The sequence below is a fragment of the Cavia porcellus genome, unplaced genomic scaffold (assembly GCF_034190915.1).
Source record: "Cavia porcellus strain 051 isolate PalLab524CR breed Dunkin Hartley unplaced genomic scaffold, mCavPor4.1 scaffold_23, whole genome shotgun sequence".
Lineage (NCBI taxonomy): Eukaryota > Metazoa > Chordata > Mammalia > Rodentia > Caviidae > Cavia > Cavia porcellus.
The window spans coordinates 35,740,043-35,763,885 of record NW_026947506.1 but is presented as its reverse complement, the minus strand read 5'-3'; the positions used below and the strand labels follow the sequence as shown (position 1 = coordinate 35,763,885).

At 40.8% G+C, this 23,843-nt stretch overlaps 1 protein-coding gene across 2 annotated transcripts; it reads right to left on the bottom strand.

Moving 5' to 3' along the window:
* Positions 1-361: 361 nt before the first annotated feature.
* Positions 362-18,922, bottom strand: Kdelr2 (KDEL endoplasmic reticulum protein retention receptor 2). Of its 2 annotated transcripts, XM_003470037.5 has the most exons (5): positions 18,691-18,915; positions 9,693-9,793; positions 6,228-6,386; positions 4,025-4,277; positions 362-2,513 (listed from the first exon to the last, which is right to left on the bottom strand). In XM_003470037.5, the coding sequence occupies exons 1-5, from the start codon at positions 18,779-18,781 to the stop codon at positions 2,479-2,481; spliced, it is 639 nt and encodes a 212-aa protein (XP_003470085.1). In that variant the 5' UTR covers positions 18,782-18,915; the 3' UTR covers positions 362-2,478. The 2 variants fall into 2 exon arrangements, with proteins under 2 accessions (XP_003470085.1, XP_023420947.1); XM_023565179.2 differs by lacking the exon at positions 4,025-4,277 and having other exon boundaries at positions 18,691-18,922.
* Between the last annotated feature and the right edge of the window lie 4,921 nt (positions 18,923-23,843).

The following is a 23,843-nucleotide window of genomic DNA, read 5'->3' as shown; positions in this document are numbered from 1 at the left end:
GGCAGGTGGACTATTTATTTATTTATTTATTTATTTATTTATTTTGCAGTACTAGGGTTTGACCCCAGGGTGGTCCTACTGAGCTCCAGTTCCAGCCCTTTTCTTTATTTAGAGACAGGATATCACTACATTGCTGAGTTGCCTAGCCTGTGCTCACACCTATCAGTCTCCCAGAGTGCTGGGATTACAGGCATACCACCCACACTCAGCTTCAACAATTAGAAATTCATTTTAGAAATTCACTCACACAGGCTGGGGATATAGCATACTGGTAGAAAACTTGCCTACAATGCACAAGACCCTGGGTTCAATGCCCAGCACCACACACACACATATACAAACTCACGCAAAAACACCTTAATGAAAATATTAATTACCTGATAACCTTTATTAAGTGAAAGTAACCATGAAACAGTGCTTCATAAGGCATGTCACACAAGAGAAGGCCTTTGTTTCCTATGCGTGAGGACGCTGCCCAGTCCCAACTCTGAGTCAGGTATCTTCCCTTAGCAAGATTTTGTCCTGGCTGACCACAAAAAGGTGATTAACATCTTTGCCAATTTTATCCTTACTTGTCTAGAATGACTGCAGAAGGCTTTGACATGCCAAGACTCCACATTCTTGTTCTGTGCATTGTGCTCTGCAGTGAGGGACCCCAGCATGTACCTGATTTACGTGAGGAAAGACAGGTGTGAGTCCCACCCCCACCCCACTCACTCTGCCCCTAGGCGGGCAGCAGGCAGCCTGCCTGACTTTTCTGCTCCATTTACTACAACTGATTTCCTCACCCTTCCTTTAAACTTCTAGAACTGTCCAAGGAAGATGAAACAAGCTGAAGAAACTAAACCAAGCCTAGCATGCTGGAATGAAAAGTACTGATACAGAAAAGCGTGAAGCAAGAGGGGAAAAATAAAATGAGGGCAATAAAAGAAGTTAAACTACATAGTTGCACTGCCAATTAAGAATTAAGACTCACACTAAATAGAAATGTAGCTCATCCAGTTCCCCTGCTTCACAAGACATTTTATTTATTTATTTATTTATTTAGGTACCGGAGTTGAACTCAGGGCCTCATGCTTGCCAGGCAGGCACTGTGCTGCTGAGCTATATCCCTGGCTCTTCACTAGTGCATTTTAATGCAGGAACAGAACTACTACATCCTCCTTGTAGTAAGTACTGTTAGCATTCAACACTTTCATGTTTGTGGTGAATCACATAAAAACAAAGTCATATACTTTTGCATAAATCAAAAAATGTAGCAAATGAATATAATGGCAAAATCAGAATGAAAAGCTCTAGTATTTTCTTAAAAGACAAACTTTACAGATTTAGTAGACTGAAATGTCTTTTGCTCTACAGAGCTTTTGTTGCCAAATGAAAAACAAAACAAAAATCATCCCAACACAGGATGTTCAGAAGCCTAATTCATAAAAAAAAGAATTTATTTCATATGTTTATTTAGGATGGTAACACAAGATAAATCACTCAAGAGCTCAATTTAAAAAAATGTAAGAAATAAGATGCTGCCAACTTAAAAAAAAAAATTGTAAATCATCTTACCACCCAAAAGTGATAGAGAAAACCGTGTGAATCTAAGCACAGACATGGTTGTAGTTCATCTTTTGGAACTGCAAGTGGAACGTCACAGATGACTATTTGTGTTCCATTCCTCAAAGGAGCAGCCTTCTATCCAAAATAACCATTAAAGTCCCTCCTGTTAGACACTTACATGGCAAGCAGCCCAAAACTCCTGTCCAGGAGTTCTTCAGCATCGTTGGGACAGTCTCAAACCGACACTTAGCAGAGAAGAAAGGTAGGCACCTTTGGGGACTTAGTTGACACCCCATCTACACTCAGAACCTTAAAATTTTGATAACAAAAACCGTAAGATTTACAAGTCATCTTCACTAACCTTAAATGTAGTGTTGTGATGTCCAGGGCAGGATTTCCACGGCAGGTGGAATTTGGACAGATAAAAATTAAACATAGTGTCTCAGATATCAAACAAATACAACTCATATTTTGGCAAAAAAATAAATATAGTGGAATGCAAGTTTGATAGATGTTAGAATATATAATCTACCAACTGTCGAGGAATACAATCTCATTGCAGACACAAAGAATCAACAATTTCAAAGAATTTTTAAAATAAAAAGTTTGCACTTACTTATTCCTCACAAAATTGTCACTTTTGGAACTATTCCAATTAAGCTACACACTGAATTTTTTTAATACAGCATTTAGTTTCTTTGTGTAAAAAAATCTTTGTACATAGTAATAAAAAAAGATAAGGCAAGATGCATTAAACAGAAACCTTGTGGTTCTTTTCCTCCTTGTTCTTGTTAGAGCCACTGATGACAATCTGCAACAAAAGAGTTAAGTTTCTGATTTTCCGCATCGAGCATCTCATGCCTTTGCTGTGTTAAGAATTCTGTCCGAGCACCCTGAAGGACAGAGGCTGCTGATGGTCTTTGGCACTTATGCTGGCAAACTGAGCTTCTTTCCCTTGAGTACTGAAATTTTAAAAAGAAAAACAAAAGATTAGTAATGTTGACAAGTTTACAGCTTGTTTCTCTGTTCTCAGAACTCTGGCATACACAAAACTACCCAGTAAAATATGAATAAGCATCTCCATTTAAAAAATGCAAATCTGATGCTGGGCGTGGTGGCCCACACCTGTGATTCCCAGCACGGCCTGAGGGAGAAACAGGTGGATCATAACTTTAAGTCTAGTAGGGGCAACTTAGTGAGACATTGTTTCAGAATTAAAGGGGGGGGGGCTGACAATATAGCTCAAGCAATGTGGATGTGGTTCACCGAATTCCTAACACCCTCATTGTTATAATTTTTCCCTAAACAATATATATTAAGTGACTTACGAAGGAGTTTCCTAGATGTTTAAAAAACATGTAAGATATGCATGTCCTTATACCAAGCAAGTCCAGCATTAGGAGTGTAACTGCATATCACAGATTCGTAGCTGTGGTTCTCTAGTTAGGCTTCAGATGCTTCTGAATTCTCTCTACCTGTGCACCTGAGTTTATGTGCATGGACTATATTTGGATTTTTTTCTTAGCAAAGACTATAATTTTTTCATAGGATATTTATAAAGTCTACATGTCATGTTTATACAAATCTAATATATATATATATATATATATATATACACACACACATATACATATACAGATATTAAGCACTGAATTTTTTTTCTTTTTGAGACAGGGTTTTGTTACATTGTTCAGGCTGGCCTCAAACTAGCAGTGATCCTTCTGCCTCAGCCTCTTGAGTGCTAGAATCACAAGCATAAGCCACACTTGATAAACACTGGATTTTAACAGAGGCAATTTAGTAACCTTGAATTCCTACCAACTGGGGCTAGGCAAGGCAATGGTAGTATGGACAATACATAATGAAAGACCTGTTGGCTTTTTAAAATTTTATTTCCTATTACTAGGGATTGAACCTAGGGCCTTCCTACTGAGCTACATAGCCAGCTTCTTTTTTTTAATCTTTTATTTTGAACAATGTCTTGTTAAATTGCGTAGGCTGGGACTGAACTCACAATCCTCTTGTTTCAGCCTCCCATAGTGCCGAGATTATAGGCCTCTGCCACTATGTTCAGCTAGTGTCTATTTATTGACATGAAAAACTGCATGGGAAACAAAACTGATTACAGAAAATCACATATAGTTTAAATTGTGTAGCTGTATTCACAGAGGACTAGTACATTAACAGTGGTTATCTCTGAGTGACAGGATCTCAGATGACTGACTGAAATAATTAGATCTGATTGAAACCTATACAATGAAATGCACCATTTTAGGGAAACAAAAAGTATCTTTATATGAAACAAGACTGAAAATTCTAATATGGAATTTTATTTGACAGCATAAAGTTATTTTTCTGAAGCCAGTTCTGCTCTGTGGGACCGATGAGCAGGATATTGGGCAGAGGAGCTGGGCAAGCAAGCTCCTCACAGAGCCCAGGACTACAGGAACCAGGCAGACCAGCCCTGATGTACCTTTTGTAATGTACAAGTAGAAGAAGTCACAGTATAGGATGGTTTGGACCACCCCAGCCACCACAGCAATGAGGTCAAAGAAGCCCTCGAAGTAGAAGCGCCAGATCCAGTTTATAAGATACAAAGCACGGTAGAGACCCAGGAAGAACAGGTAATGGGTGGTGATGGTCTCAGCCTCCCCAGTCTTGCTGATCATGAAAAGCTGTGGAAGGATGGCCACTGACTCAAGGTAGATGGAGAAGGTCCATAAAATCTGGAAGAGAAATGGCAAGCTCCCATGAGGATCCAGTGCCCACTGTGAGTTCAAGAAATATACTTACTTCCCTGCAGACCAGCCTAACAGGTGTGGAAGTATTTTCATTACCTCATCTTTTTTTTTTTTTTTTTCCTGTAAATTTTTTTCCTTTCTTTCCTTCTTTCTTTCCATTTTTTTTTTTTTTTTCCATTCTGGTGACTGAATCCAGGGAGTACACCCAAGACCTTTTTTTTCCTTTTTCTTTTTTGTACTGGGGATTGAACTCATGACCTCATGCTTGCCAGGCAGGTGCTTATTATGCTGCTGAGCTAAATCCCTGGCGGTATCAGCCCTTTTAATTAATTACTTGATTTATTGAGGTACTGGGGATTGCACTGAGCTATATTCCCAGCCCTTTTTGGTTTAAGAGTCTCACTGAGTTGCTAAGTTGCCAGGCTGGATATCACACATCTATAACTGCAGCACTCAGGAGGCTGAGGCAGAAGGATTGTTGTAAGTTTGAGGCTAGCCTGAACTACACAGCAAGACCCTTTCTCAAATAACTAAAACAAAAACACACTTTCTATCTTCCTGCCTCAGTCTCCCAAGTAGCTGGGATTATAGGTGTGTACTCAACCTGGCCACTAAAAATTTTCTGTGAATTTCTACTATGTGATGTTCCTTCTGGATAAGCTTATCCATTGCAGTCCTGAATCAACCCTGCTTTCTGCCAGAATAAACAATACTTACTTATAACTAGGTTCCCACTACTTCCTCACTGCCAACTGTCCTCACTGATATATTCCCAGGCTAAATTGTTCACCATAGATCAGTCTTTGACTTACGATGTTCAATTTATGATTTTTCAACTTTACCATGGTGCAAAAGCAATGCACAGTCAGAAGAAATCATCTGTTTGTCTATCTTATTTGGCAGTGCTAGGGATTGAATCCGGGCCTTACGCATGCTACACAAGCTACATTACCAGCCTTCATACTCAGAATTTTGATCTTTTCCTGGGCTAGTGACATGCATTACAATATTCTTGTGACACTGGACAGAGAAGAAAGCTCCCAAAGCCCAGTATGCCAGGTCATCCTGAGGGAAACAAACAATATTCTAAAGTTGGGTATTAAACACTTTTTTTTCCAGTACTGGGAATCAAACTCACAACCTCATGCTTGCCAGACAGGCACTATGCCACTGAGCTTTATCCCTGACCATACACTTTTTAAACTTAGAATATTTTCAGCTTATAATGAGTGTATCAGGATGTAATGTCATCATAAGTCAAGAAGCAGCAGCATTTTTTCTTATTCTTTAGGTTTTTTGATGTAGTTAAAACAAAGGGGTCAGAAGTCAGAGCTGTAATTATACAAATTCTCTGCCCAGCATGGCACTTTATTCATGCTGAAGACTGACTTGTAAATAGTCCTTCAAAGACAACCAACAGTGCAGTAATTTAATAACCCCCGCAAGCAAAGCAGTACCTCTTCATAAAAAGGCATAAAAGGCCACTGAGGAACAGGTCACCTCATGGTATGGTGCCAGGGACACTGTTCCTAAGGATGAGAAACATAGCAGTGCTGCTTAGAAGATGTATAGATATAATATTCACGTGAGACAGTGGTACATGGAGGGGAAACAAAAGCTGACCAGAGTAGGGAAGAGGACAAACAGACAGGGCTCTGGGTTTGGTACCACAGAAGTTAAGACAAAAAAATATTATTTTGACTCTATATTCTTAAGGTGCAGCAGGGATAAGCCGTCAGCAGACACTCAAATACTTGGGTGCTGACTATGATTCCTATCTATGATTTCTTTATACCATATAGCTCATGTTCCACCAGAACTCTGCCAAACTGGAAAACAAACAAACAAAAAATCCCGTAAAAACCTACATTATGTGCCAATAGGTCTCTTAATCTAGGGAGCCAGACATAACCACTAAATAGCCTCTTAACTAACCTCAAGAGGAGAGAAATCGTGATTGACTAGAAATGAGAGGCCTCCCACAGGGACCACCAGAAACTCCACTCTGAAGGTGTCATGATTTCCATCATAGGTTGCCTTAAATTTCATGTAGATCAGATACACTGTGGCATAGGAGCAGGCAATGTAGATAAGCTGAAAACAAAAGAAAAATACCAGGTGGTCAGTATGTTGCAATTGTTCCAACTCTCTCTGCTTTCTGTATCACCTATATATCCGATTTTCTTTCTTTCTTTTTTTAAAGTTTAAGCGCAATTCGCTTTTGGTGGGTACCTGGTTCTATGTCATGTAACCACCACCACAATGAGGACACAGAATAGTTCCATTATGCCCAAAATTTCACCATGCTGCCTCTGTAGTCAGGCCTCCCCAGCCTTTACTTCTGGTCATCTGGTGTGTTCTGTCCCTAGTTGTGCTCTTTCTAGAATACCACGTAAATGAAGTCATGTTACCTCTGTCTCTTGCAGTCAGGGATAACTAATCACACATGTATTAATACACTGTTCATTTTATTAGCCTGGCACGGTGGTGCATGCCTGTAATCCCAGCACTCGGAAGGCGGAGACAGAAGGATTTCTGTGAATTTGAGGCCAGACTGGGCTACAAAGTTCAAGGCCAGCCTAAACTGCAGAGTGAAACCCTGTCTCAAAAAGATAAAATAAAAATAAATGTTCTTTTTTTTTGCACTACATCAGTTTGTTTACTCACAATCCAGTTACAGGACTAGTGGCTGTCTCCTGTTTGTGGGGATGATAAATAAAGCTGCTCATAGACGTTTTTACTGGCTTTTGTGTGAATTTAAATTGTCATTTCTCTTGAGTTTAAATCTAGGAGTGAGTTTACTTGGTCAAATGTTGTGTTTATCTTTGGAAGAAACTGCCAAAGATACATATTTTTAATCTTATTTTAAACTGTTATATACCAGTTAAAGAAAAAAAAATACAGTTTAATGTAGTTCAAACTTAACAGACTTCTTCTAGCATGATACTATTTCTCAGGTAGCATTTTTGCAAAGACAAACAATGTAATTCATGTTAAACTCTGCCATGAATATTTTTACTTAAATTGTGTTACTTTAACACTGAACATTCAGATTGTTAAGAAATTTTGTCTCCTAACAAAGTAAAACCTAGTAATCAATAATTTATAAACTGCTCCCTCCAAAACAGCAATTTTGTGTACACAATAGCATAGCTACTCAAGAGTTCATAATTAAGGTATTTGTGCTTTTATCTTCAAAAGGTCAGCTTTGGCACAGTGGCACTGGCCTGTAATCCCAACACTTGGGAGGCTGAGGCAGGAGGATCACTGGGAGTTCAAGGTCAGTTTGGGCTACACAGAGTTCAAGGCCAGCCTGAACTACATAGATTAGACCTTGTCTCCAACAAACAAACAAAAGTCAAACATGGTCTCACTATCTGACCCCAAGAAAAGTCTGAGATCCTGAAGTTACATCAATTGTCAAATTACTGGATAGGGACCACACAGCCTGGTACTACTTCTCCTTAGAAAATACAACTAGAGAGACTTAGGAAAAATGCTTGGGCAAACAGCTTCAATGGAAAATGAGAGCAATCATCAAAGCCCCAAATACTTTTTAAAAAAACTACAAAGACACTAAAACAGTACCTGGTACTTCATTATGCAGTTATATCTGCAAATAAACAGTCAAAATGGTATCAAAATTGTTGGTTATAACCATACACATGCATAACCAAAGTACACATGCATGTACCTCAGTATTACACTGCCTTGAGAATCTGCTGAGGCTCATAGCAGCTGGTGGGGTCGTTTCTCTAGGCCCAGCCTATAGCTAGCAGGGTTCAGTCCAAGGCCTTAGGAGCAGCTGGCGAATGACAGCTGCTTGTGTCCCCACAGCACTTGGCAGTTAAAGCAAAAAGATGTGAGCAGATCAACTTGGCTGTCACTCTGCTAACATGCAGGACATGATGCTTAAAAACTGTATCCAAGCAAGCAAGACGTCCTCCAAGCGCTGGGACTCTTGGCAGGACAGGAGGAGGAGAATTCTGGCTCACACACCTTGAATGGCTTCTTGGGAGTTTGCCCAGACAGCAGGCATTGCACCCAGCCATTTTAACACATTATTTCCTGATTACTAGGTCACACCATTAGGTATTGAAGAACGGAGTGATTATAGGTAACTCACGTTTGTTTTTAAATAAAGACCATAGACTCAAATATTGCTTTGTCTACTTTAATCTGTGCTTATGACAACACTTTTGAATGCAGTGTGTATGTGTGTGTGTGTGTGTGTGTGTGTGTGTGTGTGTGTGTGTGTCTGTATGTGTCTTGGGGGAAACAACTGTTTCAATAGGCTTTAGTTTAAATATTATTTTCTTATAAATATTACTTCTTGGGCCAGGGATGTAGCTCAGAGACAGAGCGCCTGCTTGGCAAGCACAAGGTCCTGAGTTCAATTCCTGGCACACACACACATACAAAATCCCATAACCAAGTACATAGCTCAGGTACCAGGTGATCAGAATGTGTAGAATGAAGAAGTCAGACTCCTACTGCACATCCTAAGACTCTACTTTGCCTTGCAGCACACGTCACAACTTGTAGTCCTTTATACAGTGCCATGATGATCGCCCCCTCCCCCCATCACACTGTAAGACTTCACTTGTCTTACAACAACTACAGGAAAGGATGAAGCTCACTTAGTCCAACGCATCCCCAAGTGTGACACATGTATCCCTGGGTGTGTAAAAAAAGTAGCTACCACATAAACATTTTTGTACTTTAATAGACATTTGCATTAATGCCAGGAAAAATACAAAGACATCAAAGAGGTCATGGATATCAATGCTTAGGACAAGTTAAAATATTTTATTAAGCAAATTATCACACAGATGTTATTTAAGCATGACACAAGCAATAATGATGGCACAAATGGCAAAAGTTTAAGGAAAAAATGAAGCGAAAAAGAAAAAAAGGAGAAGCCTACACACAGTGCCTCACACAATAACAAAATGAGGAACTAGAGCCAGGAGTCCTGGCTCTAATTTCTCATTATGTACTGACTTGTTGGATTTCTCTGGGAAATATGCAATTTCCTACTGCTTGGAAATCTAATAACCGTCTCTCTCTTTTATACAATTATCAAAAGCTTTAAGAGATTTAAATGTAAAATCTCTAAATTCAGAGTACTTTAATTAGATACTGTTCAAAACACAAAAAAAATGCCTAATGATACCTGTTCCTAGTTACACAAAGTGATCTGAAAGTTAAGAGCAGCACATTTAGATATAATTCTTAAAGTTTTCAATTAAAAACACATGGCTCCAAAAATATAAACCATTTTATCAAACCAGCAATCTAAAAAAACCAAAAAAACAAAAAACCCCACATGGCTGACATAAGTTTCCATGGGCCTGTGTATCATAGAGAAATTATATTCTATTGAATGTCATACCATACCTTCATAGATGTATTATATAATGAAATAAATGAAGTAAAAAGATCCAGGTAACGAGTTGTGAAGACCAGTGCAAAGAGAAGCTGGCTTTTCCCAGAAATACCTAAAGAAACAAAAGCAAAGTGTTAGAATAGTCCTGGAAAGCCAGGCATAGTGGCACACGCCTATAACTGCAGCACTTGGGAGGCTGAAGCAGAAGGGGAGGATCGCTGAGTTTGAGAACAGCCTGGGCTACATGAGCGAGTTCAAGGTCAGCCTGCAGTACACAGTGAAACCCTGTCTCCAAAAAAGAAAGAGAAGGGGGGAGGGGAAGGGGAGGAGAAGGGGAAGGGAAGGAAAAGAAAGGCAAGGCAAGGCACTCTGAAGAAGCACGGATGGGGAAAGTAAGACATACGGGGTCAAGGGCTGGGGACCGCTGTAAGTTAACAGGAGCAGTTTCAGTATTTTCTTCCCTGTAACACTACTAAATGTGCTCCTTTTCAGAGGCTCTGCCAATTTTTGTTTATGTGGGTGACTCCAGGAAAATTATTTCCTTAAGCTGCCACTAACATATCAGGATGTGTACCTTTTAATCGAACATTATTATTTCTCAACTATGTCACCTTGACTAGGAATAATTTTTAAATACTTGTGCTATTATTTAGTGCTATAACTTGTCTTTACCTCAGCTCTTTCCATTTTAAAGCAAAACTTTTAAGTTTTAAAACTTTTGAGGATGGAGTTGAGATCTACTCTGATTAGGAAACAAGGAGTCAGGTGAGGAGCACTGCTTTAGGTAGGAGTCTGAGCAGAAACACCCCTTCCTCTGGGATAACTCCCCAGGTGACCACTTTGCTGAGAACAGCATTTATTCAGATATATTAACAACTTCTAAAACTCCATCTCTGAGATTCATCACACAACCAACTTCCTATTTGTATTAAAATGTTTCTGGATGCCACAGCAACACAAGGGCAGGAAACTCCCTACAGCCAATGTTCAAAGGCAGCTATTTGACACACCTCCATCCACCAACTCACCTCCAGAGCAGCACATTCACACTCAGCTGGGGGACACTGGGGGGTCAGGGAGTGATCAGAGCATGCTCATGGCTTCTCTGATATTTACATGTGGCCCAGTGTTTTTGAGACAAAGGTGCAAACTGATGTTGGAAACAGTAAATTCTTTATGAAAGCTGAAAGCTGACAAAACAACAGAAACTACCCACTCTCATCTAAAATATAAATGTCATACAATTTCTCTCTACCTCTGTGTGTGTGTGTGTGTGTGTGTGTGTGTGTGTGTGTGTGTTTAAATGAAAGAATTGAATTTATTTTTGAGGCAGGATCTGGCTATGTAGCCCAGGCTAATCTCAAACTCATGGTGATCCTCCTACCTCAGCCTCCTGACTGTTGGAATTGTGCACTACCAACTCAGGTTAGCAATTACAATTTTATTTTATTTATTTATTTTTGGTACTGGGGATTGAACTCATACCCTTGTGCTTGCCAGGCAGGTACTTATGCCACAGAGCTAAATCCCTGGCACTAACAATTACAACTTTAGTAAGCACATATTTAACAAAAAAATCACTACACACAAGTCAATTATAACACTCCTGTGGAACATGAAAATCACATTTTCTTTTCTTTGGTTTTTTTTGGGGGGGGGATCTTTTTGAGATAGGGTCTCACTAGTTTAGGCTGGCTCTGAGCTCATTTTGTGGCCCAGGCTTGTCTCAAACTTGCAGTAATCCTCCTGCCTCAGCCTCCTAAGTACCGGGATTTACAGGCATGCTCCATTGTGCCCAGCTTTTTCTTTGTTGTTTTTTTTTTTTTGAGACAGGGTCTCACTATGAGGTTCAGGGTAGCTTTGAACTCACTACATACCTCAGGCTGGCCTTGAACCCACAGCAATTCTCTTGCTTCAGCTTCCTAAGTGCTGGGATTATAGGCATGCACCACACTGAATCGCACTGGTTTTCAATGACATTTTATAATCATTTTTGTGGCTGGCTGAAACTAAGATTCTGGATGTAAGAATGTTACTAAGTATTTAAATAAGTATAGTTCCAGCCTGTTCACAAAAACATCTAAATAGAAATTAAGAAAAAGCAGAACCTATCCTTCTACATTCACCAACAGAAACCAATTTCAAGAGCCAAAGGAGAAGATTGGGTGGCATATCTCCTCTGTTCAGTCTTCTCCTCAGGAATGAAGCTCCTCAGGAATGAAGCACTTTTTTTCCTATTAGAAATCAATGTCCCAAAGAAAAATGAATGAAGCAGACACTAGAAGTTGAAGTAACAGCCCAAGTAAGGAAAGAGAGAGAAAGGGAGCAGATAGTTCACATATTTGTTGATGCCTTTGTTATATGGTTCTTTCTAATATTTTAAGTAAGAATTTAGAGGATATAGATGGGCAAATTCTGCCATAAAGGGTTTATTCTAGTATAGCTTCAGAAGTCAGGCAGATTTTTGTCCTTGTTTTCAGCATTGTTGTACAAAAAACCAAAGACCATAATATATTGCCTGATTATTCCCGTTAGAGACCCCTGGTCATTTCTGAGGTACCCTCTTCCCTGGGCTCGGCATTGTTGATTCGTTCAGCAATCACATAACGGGAACGGCTCCACGCCAGCTGCTGCCTTAGCTTCTCTTACAGCCTTATAAAAATGTGGTCCCTGCTGTTTCCTCCTCTAAACCCCTACCTGACACAGAGATCTCTAAAGGCAAGGGTTGTCCTTATTCTACTTCCTGTTCTGGGCATTGGGCCTTACACACTGCAGGGTCCAGAAAATATTCACTGAATGAATGAACACAAGGACAAAAGAATATGGAGTTCGCTTTACCTTCACGTCATGGGGCAAATTCTCTTTGCATAGTATTCTGGGATAATACTTCTAAAAAATCTCCTAGTTGTTCTGTGCATGTCTCTATGTCTGTAAAAGAACAGTTGTTCTGGCTCTGCCTAATTTACTACCAGCTAGAATGTAGGAGAGCCCTTGGGTGACCACAGGGCAGAGGGAAGGACAGGCAGGAGGTCCCATAGTGTAGAACCCATGCTGGAACTGGCAGGCTCGAAATGGGAGGGGGTTTACTTAGTTCTTACACTCTTTTCCCAGGCTTGGATCCAGATGAGCAAGTAGCAGCTTTTCCCTTAAAACTGCAAAAATTCCTGTCTTCCCAGGAAGGCAGGGATCCCAGCTGAAGACGGGAGGGGAAGGGGCAAGAACCTACTAAGTCAGAATGGCTACCACCCTGTTCTTATTTTTCTGAATTTAATGTATGGGAATGAATCCAGGCATTGTGCATGCTAAGCAAATGCTCTATCACTGAGTTACATCCCCTCCACTATCTTTCCCTTTTTAAACCAAAACCCTCTAAGGCTATCAAGTAATAAGCACTCAACAGAATACTCACTGCAAACATTTCAGAAACTGATGTTCCAACCCAAATGCACCAAATATCCATATTCTGGAGTTTCATTTGCCAAATGGAAATCATTTATTAAACTTAACATCATTCTTCTTTCTTCCCACAGGGGCAAGAAAAGTTTATAAAAAGATACAACTATGCACTTGAACATACAGGTTAAAAGTTGCACTTCTTACATTCCTATTGGTTCATAAAACAGGTTCCTCAACCAAACATGAGATTTCAAAATTATTCTCCTGTAACAGCAGGGATGCAACCAAGTGCTGTAGGCTAGTGAGGCCACCAGGAAAGAGCACAGGGCAGCAGCTGTTCCTACCCAGTCTCAGAATGTCTGGTTCTCCCCCTGGAATCCACAACTGGATGGTTAAGAACTGCTCTGTAACAAGGTGCTTTTCCCTATTACAGAGAGTGACAGGAAAAATGAGCTCAGTGAGACAGAGTAATCTGGGATCCTTTGTATCTAATCTAACCGATTTTCTGCATCTTTCAATGGGGACAAATTATATGAATTTTGCTGGAAAGAGAAAAAGTTTAAGTGCTTTATACTAAACTAGCCAGCATGAATGTAAGTAAGAAAGTAAGTAAGAAAGGTTACTACATACTGCTTTGTCATTTTTTTCTCATTTCTTAAATGCACGCTAAGGCTACACTTTCAGGGATCATTTCTATAGTATGTTAAATGCATGCTAATTATTTTATTTTTAGGTTAATTATTCAAAAACTTAAAAGGGCGTTAAAAAAATAGAAAAACAAAAACATCTTCCCAATAGCCCTTTCTTTTTTTTTTGTCTTTTTCTTTTTTTATCGGTACCGGGGATTAAACTCACAACTGCCTGCTTGCAAGGCAGGCACTTATGCCGCTGAGCTAAATCCCCAGCCCCCCTAAATAGCCCTTTCAACTCTAATTTAAGCATTATCTTCCCAAGTCTTTTTAGTTTTTCTTCTCCCTCACTAATGGCGATAGAACCCAGGGCCTTTACACTGACCTACATCCCTGACCTTTTTTTATTTTAAGAGAAAGTCCTGCTAAGTCATTAAGCTGCCCAGGCTGGGCTTAAACTCAAGATTCACCTGGCTCAGCCTTCAGGGGTACATATTGGAATTTCAAGTGTGTACCACCACACCCAGCTAAAGTCCCTTTTCTAGTACGTGTATTCATGTGTGCACTACATACATGTTTAACCCGTAAAGTGGGACCAAACTTGTGCTTTACAACTTACTTTTCAAACCTAATACCTCAGATTTGTCTTTCCCTGACACTAATATGCCTAGCCGTGGTTCATTCTTTATAATGGCTGCATAGTGTTTCATAGTGTAGACATACCAAAATTTGTGCACCTACTTCATTAATGGACATTTGAGTTACTTATTTTAAGCTCTGCAAAAACATATGTATCTATGCAGTGTTTTGTACAGTGAACACTGTATGCCCACATATTGTGTTTATATATAATAATTCTGTAATTGATTCCCTAGAATTGTTGGGACAAGTCATAAAGATGTTAAATTTTGATAAATATTGTCAAACTTATCCTAGAGAGGTTGTGTAAATTTACATATCCTTCAATACCAGATGGACTGCCCTGTTCTCCAGACCTTTGCCACATGCATGTTAAGTAAATGCTGTACCAATGAGCTACATCCACATCCACAGCATCCACAATGTATTGCAGACTGTAAATCTTTTACTTTGTCCTACTCAGCAGGCAAATAAGGGTATGTGATACCATTTTAATACCCAAGTACTAACCTCCCAGTGAGGCGGGGCATTCCATTATGCTTAACTAGTCTTTTATTATTCCTCTGTAAATTGCCAACTTTGTATACTTTTCTATTACGTTATCTTCCTCTGTTGGAGGACTTACTATTAAGAATAGTAACCTGTCACATATGCTATAGATTGGTTCTCAGTTTATTGCTTTTACCTACAGAGGTCTTACATACTTCTTGGAAAGTCAGAGGCAACCTCTTTGGGATTTTTCTGTTTTATACCTATAGGATTTATTTTTTACTTGAGGGTTTCACTAAATTGCCCAGAATTCTTAATACTCTTCCTCAGACTCCTGAGTAGCTGGGATTACAGGCATGTTCCACCACCCCAGGCACAATTTTATCTTTTCATGCATACTTTACCATTTCAACTGAATTTTCCATTGTTTTTCCTTCAGTGGTGAGGATAAAACCTAGGGCCTTGCACATGCTAAATACACATTCTACCATTGCAAATTTCTTTTTTAAAAAATTTGACTGCAACTTTCTTGAGAGCGTAAACTCTGATTGCTCCCAGTTGCTATTCTGAGTTATGTCTCAATGTTTTGCACACAGTGGGTGGTCAATAAATGCTTGAGAGCAAAGATTACTCAAGAGCCTGGCACTAAAAAAGGACAGAGGCAAGGAGAGCTGGCAACATGATGTGAAAGCATCTAGAAGTACTCAGTATAACAAAGATGAGGTGTTTTCTATTTACTTCAAAAATCCAAACTATCTTACTTATGTGAAATACTGGGATAATTTGCTCCTGTCACATCTAGTAGGTTGAAAAGTTTACAACTTGCATAACAACACCTAGAAGGGAAGGAGAGAGACCAAAGGAAGATGGGGTCATGAATTTCAGAAGATTCCGCTAGTCATTTAAACTCAGTAGATGCTACACCTACTAGAAAATCTATACATAGGTGGTAGCCCTTCATTTAAAAACCACAGCTTATTGTCTCAAAGTTATCCAGGTCAGGGTTTAAGTGAAAAACAGTGACAACTTGAGCATACTACAGATCAAGCAGCAATGGTAATGGCAGTTCAGGAATATGGGACATTTACACTTCTTTTTTTGGTACCCCTCTGCAGTGACAATGACAGATATAGCCACAACAGAAAGAAGATTCAAATGAGATCAACACACAGACTTCACTTTATAACAGGTCTGTAAAGTTATCTGTTCTGGCATTAGACTGCCAGGAAAACAGTCTCCAGTTCCTCATTAGTCTCCCTCTTCCCTCATCCTTAGGGAAAAAAGCACTAAGGTCCTGAGGCTGCAGGCACTTTAACACTGGTGCTGAAATCATTGAAATGAACCTCAATTTGAAATGAACCTAGTATTTTCAAGATGAGAAACACAATCTGGATGTATATGTCTCCTATTCCAGTTACTTGAGAAACTCTTATCAAGTTCTTATTCTTTTAAAAGCCTCTAAACAACTTTTATAATTTAGAATGGAAAAACAATGCAGTTGGTCAAATTTATCATTTAATTCTGAAAAAATGATCTCAATGATTTGGTTTTTTTGAAAGGTCAGAAAAAATCCTACACCAAAATAAAATCATCCTAATTTGAAAATGACAATAGTTTAATAACCCCCAAGGAATACTTGGGAAATACAAATTTAACTCACCTATTTATCTTCTTTTCTTAGCATTTTAACTGAAGTACTTTACATTTTCTTTAACGAGTCTCCAAATGGAAAGTGAATATTAAAACAACAACAACAACAAAAAAGCCTCTCCCTTTTTCCTTGTTACTCAAGGTTCCCCTAGAACTCTATTTTCTCCGGTTGTACCAAGTTCTCCCAAACATCTAAGTGTGATACTAGTTTAAAAGACAACACACTCTAACACTAACTACCTGCCAGAAGAAAGTCTGAGAAATTTAAAAAAAGAAAAGGAAAAGACTCGAAGAGTAAACCTGAAGATTAAAAGTAACACCAGATCCGGGCATGGTGGTTCACTCCTGTAATCCCTGCACTCTGGGCAGTTGAAGAAAGAGGACTGTAAATCGGAGTCACTAAAATTTGATCTTGTCTCAAAAAAACCCCAAAAGGACTAGTGATGTAGCTGAGTGCGAGGTTCCTGGGTTCACCCACCGGTAACACAATAAATCAATAAAGAAGTAATAAAAATAAAAAAGTAGTATATGAGTCGGAAAAAAAAAAAACCCTAAAATTGGCATCTAACATTCAAACTAAAATTGATTAAGGCAAAGCAGACATTTATTTAAAACCTTAAACTATCAATTACTGATTTTGTTTCAATTCTGGCTCTACTACTACCTTACTCACCTCCCTGACAATCAGTTCCTTCCTTCTCAGAACAGGGATAATAGCACCTGCCCCATAAGGTTATTTGAAGGACTGCACTTAAACCTGACTACTTAATACACAGCAAATACTTAAATAGTAACTATCGAAATCACTGCAATTAAATGATTGTCAGGGGAAATAATACATTTGAGTTTCCCAGAACTTTAAAAATTGAGAGATCACCTTCAAGTCAGACACACTGGTTTCAGGATTTGGACTTTGTAATCTATTTTGATTGCTCAAAGGTCTTTTTTTGTTTTGCTTACTTCCTGGATGTCAGCTAAGTTTCAGAGACAGGTGAGTGAGGCCCGCAAACTGCAGTCAAAGACAAGGTGTCACTTTAGATGTGGAGATTTTTGTAAATAAAACAGCTAAATGGAATCTCTGCCATCGAAGTTCTTTAGGACTCACATCTTTTGCTATCTGTGAAAAAAGTAAGTGTTTTTTTGAGACAGGGTTTCGATATGTAGTCTAGGTTGGTCTTGAACTTTCGTGATCATCCTACCTCAGCCTCTGGAGTGCTGAGATTACAGGCATGCACTACCACATTTAACTAAAATTAAATTCTTAAATTCATCAGAAGTTATTTCACTGTAGCCATAGTATCAAAAACAAGTTTAAGAAAGGGCTCTTGTTTTAAGAAATAATTTTAAAATTCACAATTCTTAAGTTCTTAGGGTTAATGAAATGTAGAACACAGGTATTACCTGAGAAAAATACATTTCACTACCTTCCAACAATGATTGCTGGAAATGTGTGTGTACTCCTGGGGTGGGCCACAGCTAACTCAGTGGTGACGTGTAGGCAGGAACTGCATGAGCTCAGTGGTACCCACGTAGTCTTAAGAGAATCCGTTATTAGAAAAAGCCACTTTGGAAGTTCTCTTCCCGCAGCACCATGAAGTGCACTAAAAAAAAATTATCTTAAAGACTTTCCAACATGGCCCTCGGCAGTGGGTGTGATCCCAAATCATTAAGTTTGGGGAAAAGAAAACCATTTTAAGGACAGGTCTGACACGTTCTATAGCTCAGTCCTTGCAAGGGCAGGGTGGGCATCAGAATGACCTCTTTCCCCCATCCCGGCCGCCCTACCTTCCCGGGTGGCCTGGTTGCCACGTCAGGCCCAGCCAGCCGCGGTCCTGCCCATCCTCCTCCCGCCAATCTCACTGATTCGCGAGTACCCCAAACAGGATCTCGCCCCGAGAAAAGCACGAGGAAATATACGAGGGTGTGGGGAGAGAAGACACGTCTGCAAGACTCCAACTGTCCTTGCAAACTTTTCAGACACAACACGGCCCCGCGCAGTGTCCGGCCAGCGCCCGACGGGTCGAGTTCGCAAGCGGGCTGAGCCCTTAGCGGGGTCCGACGCTGCGACACACCATCCCTGATGGGAAGTCCACTCGGACCCAGGCTCCCGCACAGCCTGCTGAGGGGGGTGTGTCAGGCCCTCGCGGGCCTCGGAGCGCTAGGATCCCCCGCATCCCAGCCTCTCGGGCCTCGCCCGGTCGCTCACCAGCGCAGGAGCGCGTCTTCCAGATCTTTAGCAGCAGGATGACAATGGCCGCCAGGTGGGACAGGTCCCCGGTCAGCCGGAAGATGTTCATAATGGAAGCGGCGGTCGGCGCGGCGGCCCCGGGGCTCGGCGGCTTAGCAGGTAACGGCGGCCCGAAGAGGAACCAGCGAAGATGGCGAGAGCGGCGCGACGTGGCCAGGGGACGTGGCCGAACTGCCGTCTCCCGCGCGAGGCAGCCTGGGAGAGCGGGCGGTTGCTGGGCCACGCCCTCGATCACGCCCTTTAAAGGGGACGCGCCAGCCCTACGGAGGTCCCGTGCGGTAACCAAGCGGCGCCTTCGGCTGCGGACCCGGAGTCCTCCCCCACTTCCCTCTGTCTAGCTTCCGGCCTCTCCCTGGGTGCCAGCGATTTCCTTTAGTTTTTGAAATGACACTCCCTTATGTGGATTTCATTTTTCTTTTTTCCTCCCTTACTGCTGGTCGTGAGTGCTACAAGCTTATTGTATGAAAAAGTGTAAGAAAAAAATTCAATCTGTGATCGCATTTCTCAAGGTCGGCATTGTGGGAGCCCTAAATGATAAGGTTCTTGTAGAACCCAAAGACTTTACCATTCTGAGAATTGTCTTTACGAATGAGAATGCCCAGCCGGGCGTGGAGGCGCTTGCCTGAAATCCCAACACTCTGGAAGACTGATACAGAAGAATGGCAAGTTGGAGCTCGGTATGGGCACCTCAGCTATTCAGGCAGCTCCTGTCTCAACAGAAAAATTAAAGTAAATTAAAAAGCAATTGAGAATGTAACTCAGCGCAGAGACCCTGGGTTCAAGCTCCAGTACTGGAATAAAACAAAATAAAAAATGAAAACACAGGGTCTTGGGGGTGCAGCACAGTGATAGAGCATTTGCCTACTGCAGACATGAAGGATAGAAAGGTGAACAGTTCTACAGAATAAGCACAAGAAATGACAAGCAGAACAAGTTGAACACAGACCCTGCTATATAATGATAATTTGCAGATCTGCTGCAAAAGAAAATTTTCAGTTGCTATTTCAAAAAATAGAAGAGGAAGGCTGTGCAACAGCTCAGGCCTGTGATTTCAGTTATTCGGGATCACAAATTGGAGGTCACCCTCAACAACATAGCCAGACCCTGTTTCAAAATTAAAAATAATATTTTAAAAAGAGCTTACGGTGTACCTCAGAGGTAGAGCACTGTGCCTACCAAGCAAACCCAGGGCCTGAGTCCAAGTACCAAAAAATAATAATAAAGGGGTGGGCAGAGTAGGGTGAGGGAAATGATTTTAAATGTTTTAAAACACAAAGCTTTTTTCTTTTGCAATCACCCCGTTTGTAGTTTTTCTTGCTTGCTATTTAAGAGGTTAAAATTTTAGCACTTGAGAGACTGAGGCAGGAAGATCACTGTGAGTTCAAGGCCAGCCTGAACTACATGATGAGGCCCTATCTCAAAAAGTAAAAAAAAAGAAAGAAAGAAAATTACAAAAAAAAATTGTAAATTATGATCATATGTTTTACTGTTTATATTGGGCAATGTCAGTCATGAATGCAAACACCACAGCATTTAACTCAGATGAAGGATTGCTGATAGCTACATAGTTAAAAGCCACTATAGGGACAGAAGACAAACTCCTAGGCCCTTAACCTACTACTCATTATAAGCATGTTTTGTGTTTTCTTCTAATCTAGACAGGAACTTAAAAGTGGCTTTTGCTAAAAACCATGAGTCTACATCTAGGCCTACAAATACCCAATAGGTAACTAAACATAAAATAGCTTTGTAAAATTCTAAGTCAAATCCTTCTAAACTCTGTCTATAGCACACTAATCATTTAGTTAATGTCAGTCTAAAAGTTGGTAAGATGAGGTCTCTGAGCCCTAACTTTACCTAGATTATCTCATAAGCCTTTAAGACTAAGAACACCAGAATAGGAGATTTACGGCAACATTCAGCTAGTCCCAGAAGTCTTCCTAGCCCTCAACCTAGAGTTGGATTCCACAAGAGCCTTGAAAGACAGGCTGTCCCACGCAAGAACAATCATCCCAAGGGAACTGAATCACCTACCAAGTCATGATGATCATCCTGAGCTCAGCTCCAAAATCAAGACTGAGAGATCGATTGACAAGATCCCAACTAACCAACACAGCCCATAAGTCTGGTCTCCATTCTTTTCTGAATGGACCAGCCTAATTCCCTTCATCATAGTATGGCCCTCCAGCACCTCCAGCGGGAGTTCTTCCCCTGTCTTCCTTTGCTTTCCTTTTCTAAGAGACCAACTTGATCTTTATCAGCTCCTTAAGCTTACTTCTCAAAGTTTTTGCCTTTAAATTCATACCATTGGTTTAGATTTTAATTTCCATTGTCACTAAAGCAAGACACACACTAGTCGGTGATAGAAGCACATAATTCATGTTTCCTGACTTGTCTGTGCAGGGTGCCTAGAGAGCTGGCTGGAAGGGATGGACACAGGGTGGCCCCAGGAAGGTTGGAAGGAAGAAGAGGAGGCCCACTGCACACAGATCAGGCCAAGCAGGCACAACTTTGGGCATGGGATAGATGGGCCAGTATTGATGCTCACATGGCGTCTGATGGCTTGAGCTGGGCACCCTCCTTTCCCATACCACCCTAGCCGCAGGCAGAGGGAAACCTTCAAGGATACTGCAGGCCTCATGACAGGTAGCTGGATCAGGGTAAGGGGAGAAATTTCCTCCTCCCACATTACCCAAATACACCCTGGTACTACCTGTGATGGGTTGCAAGTGCTGTGCCCACCAGAGAGGATGCACAGAGTCTGACTCGATCTCACCCACCTGCATGCATGCTGAGGTCCCTGAGGGGAGGATGGCTATGTTCACAAGGCTAGACAGGGCAGCTGCCAGGCTATCTTAGCATCAGGAAGCAGGTAGGTGAACTGATCCTCGGGGAGCAAAAAGATTGCAAGCAGTAGAGTGACACATGTGCCCAGATTCTACTCTCTCTTCTGTGCTCTATTGCCTGCCTCATTATGCTTTGCCATAAAACACAAGTTGAATGAAAAATTATTAAAAATTTCATGTCAGTAGCTGCTGAGCTTTAAGTTTTGAGTGTGGCCTTTTTATACACTAAGCTCTAGGAAAGAACTTTGACTGGTACCCAGAAATCAGCCCTGCATGCAGCCCTGCACAAAGACATAAAACCTAGCTGAGTGTTGTGGCACTTATCCGTAATCCTAATAGTGATTCAAGGCTGAGGCAGGAAGATTCCCATGTTTAATCTCAGCCTGGGCAATTTAGCAAGATCTGTTTTTTGAGATAGAATCTTGCTATGTAGTTCATGATGGCCTTGAACTCACCATGCAGTCTAGGCTGGTCCCAAATTCACAGTGATCCTCAGCTTCCTGAGTGCTGAAGTTACAGGCAATGTGCCACTATGAGATATATATTATAGTGACTAAGTTCCAGAATAGCCTTGAAAGACAGGCTGTCTTATAGGCTGCCAGGCTTATAGGTGGGAATATATATATATATATTCCATGCCCTCTCTCTCCCCCATACTGAGGCTTGAACCCAGGGACTTCATACATGCTAGGTAAATCTCCTAACACTAAGCTACATCCCTAACCCTGAAAATTTTTTTTGATAGTTTAGAAACATTTATTTCAGCTTCTCAATTTGTTATTTGTAATACTGAAATTTTTTGAGACCATAGTCACATTTAGGAAAACCCCAATCATGTTTCTTTCATATAAGTGCTATAAAATTTTAGAGCATGTCTAGTTTTCTTGGGCAGGGAATATACTTTTTTGAATTGGTGAAAATAGTTAACCAGGTTTTTTTGCATTCTTTGTATTTTATGGTTTGGAAATATAACCACATTTACTTGACACATCCCTTAAGAAGGGGAGCTAAATTCCTCTTCTCTTAAATGTGGCCTGAGTAACAAACAATGTGGTAGGGTTTGGGGGTGTGGCTCAGTGGTAGTGCATGTAAATTAGCATGTGCAAAAAGCCCAGTGTTCACTCCCTAACACTAAAAAAAATATGGTAGAGAAAATAGGTTGTCACTGCTGAGACTAGATCATAAAAGGCACTGAGGTCTCTCCCCCTCTTCCCTCTTTCCCTTTCATCGCTCCCTCTGATGGAAGCTAGCTGCCTGGTTATGAGGACACTGTTGGAGTATACACAAGTCCATGTCTTTCTGTGTCCCTTCCCAGCAACAGGATTGCAGCTACCAGCTGCAGAGTGAGCCATGAGCCATTCTGAAAGCCAGCACCAGCTCCCATCAGGTCTTTAGGTTCTTTAGGCTCTCTCTCTGTGTGTGTCTCTCTCTCTGTTTCTCTCTCTCTGTCTCTCTCTCTCTGTCTCTCTGTCTCTGTCTCTGTCTCTCTCTGTCTCTCTGTCTCTCTCTCTGTCTCTGTCTCTCTCTTTCTCTCTCTCTCTCTCTCTCTCTCTCTCTCTCTCTCTCTCTCATTTTAATGAGCAGAATGTTGTAACTGGGAGCCAGACACTTAGCTCAACTCTCAAAACCAGGAAGCCAGAGAGACAGGGCACCATCCTCTTCGCTGGCATTCACATTTCTTTGTCTTTTCTCTTTTTTTGGTACCAGGGTTCAAACTCACAACCTCACACTTGCCAGGCAAGCCCTTGTGCCATGGTGTTCACATTTTAAAGAGATGGCTCTGCAGACTCCAAAAAAGGCATTCCCGGAAGGAAAAAGTGGTAAAAAGCTTTTTAGCTTTGAAAACAAGTTACGTACATCCGAAAAAGAGATTTGTGTTTATAAGTTTTATGAAGAAAATGTCAAAAGTATCTATTTAAAGGAGGTGGTCTTTTTCTTTTGGTACCGGGAAAGGGTTAAATTATTTTAGACTTTTATTATTAGCTTCATGAGATTTCCTGAGCCAGAGGCTTCCGAATTCCTGACCTCCAAGAACTGTGAGGTAATAATATGGTGATATGTTGTTTTAAAGTGCTAAACTCTGGATCGATCTGTTACCCAGCCACAGATGAGTAAAATAGGGATGGCACTTAAAACATCCAGGCTGGGGATTTAGCTCAGCGGCATAAGCGCCTGCCTTATAAGCAGGCAGTTGTGAGTTCGACCCCTGGTACCGGTAAAAATCCAAATTTACCCACCAACATGCTGGACATTTGAATTGCACTT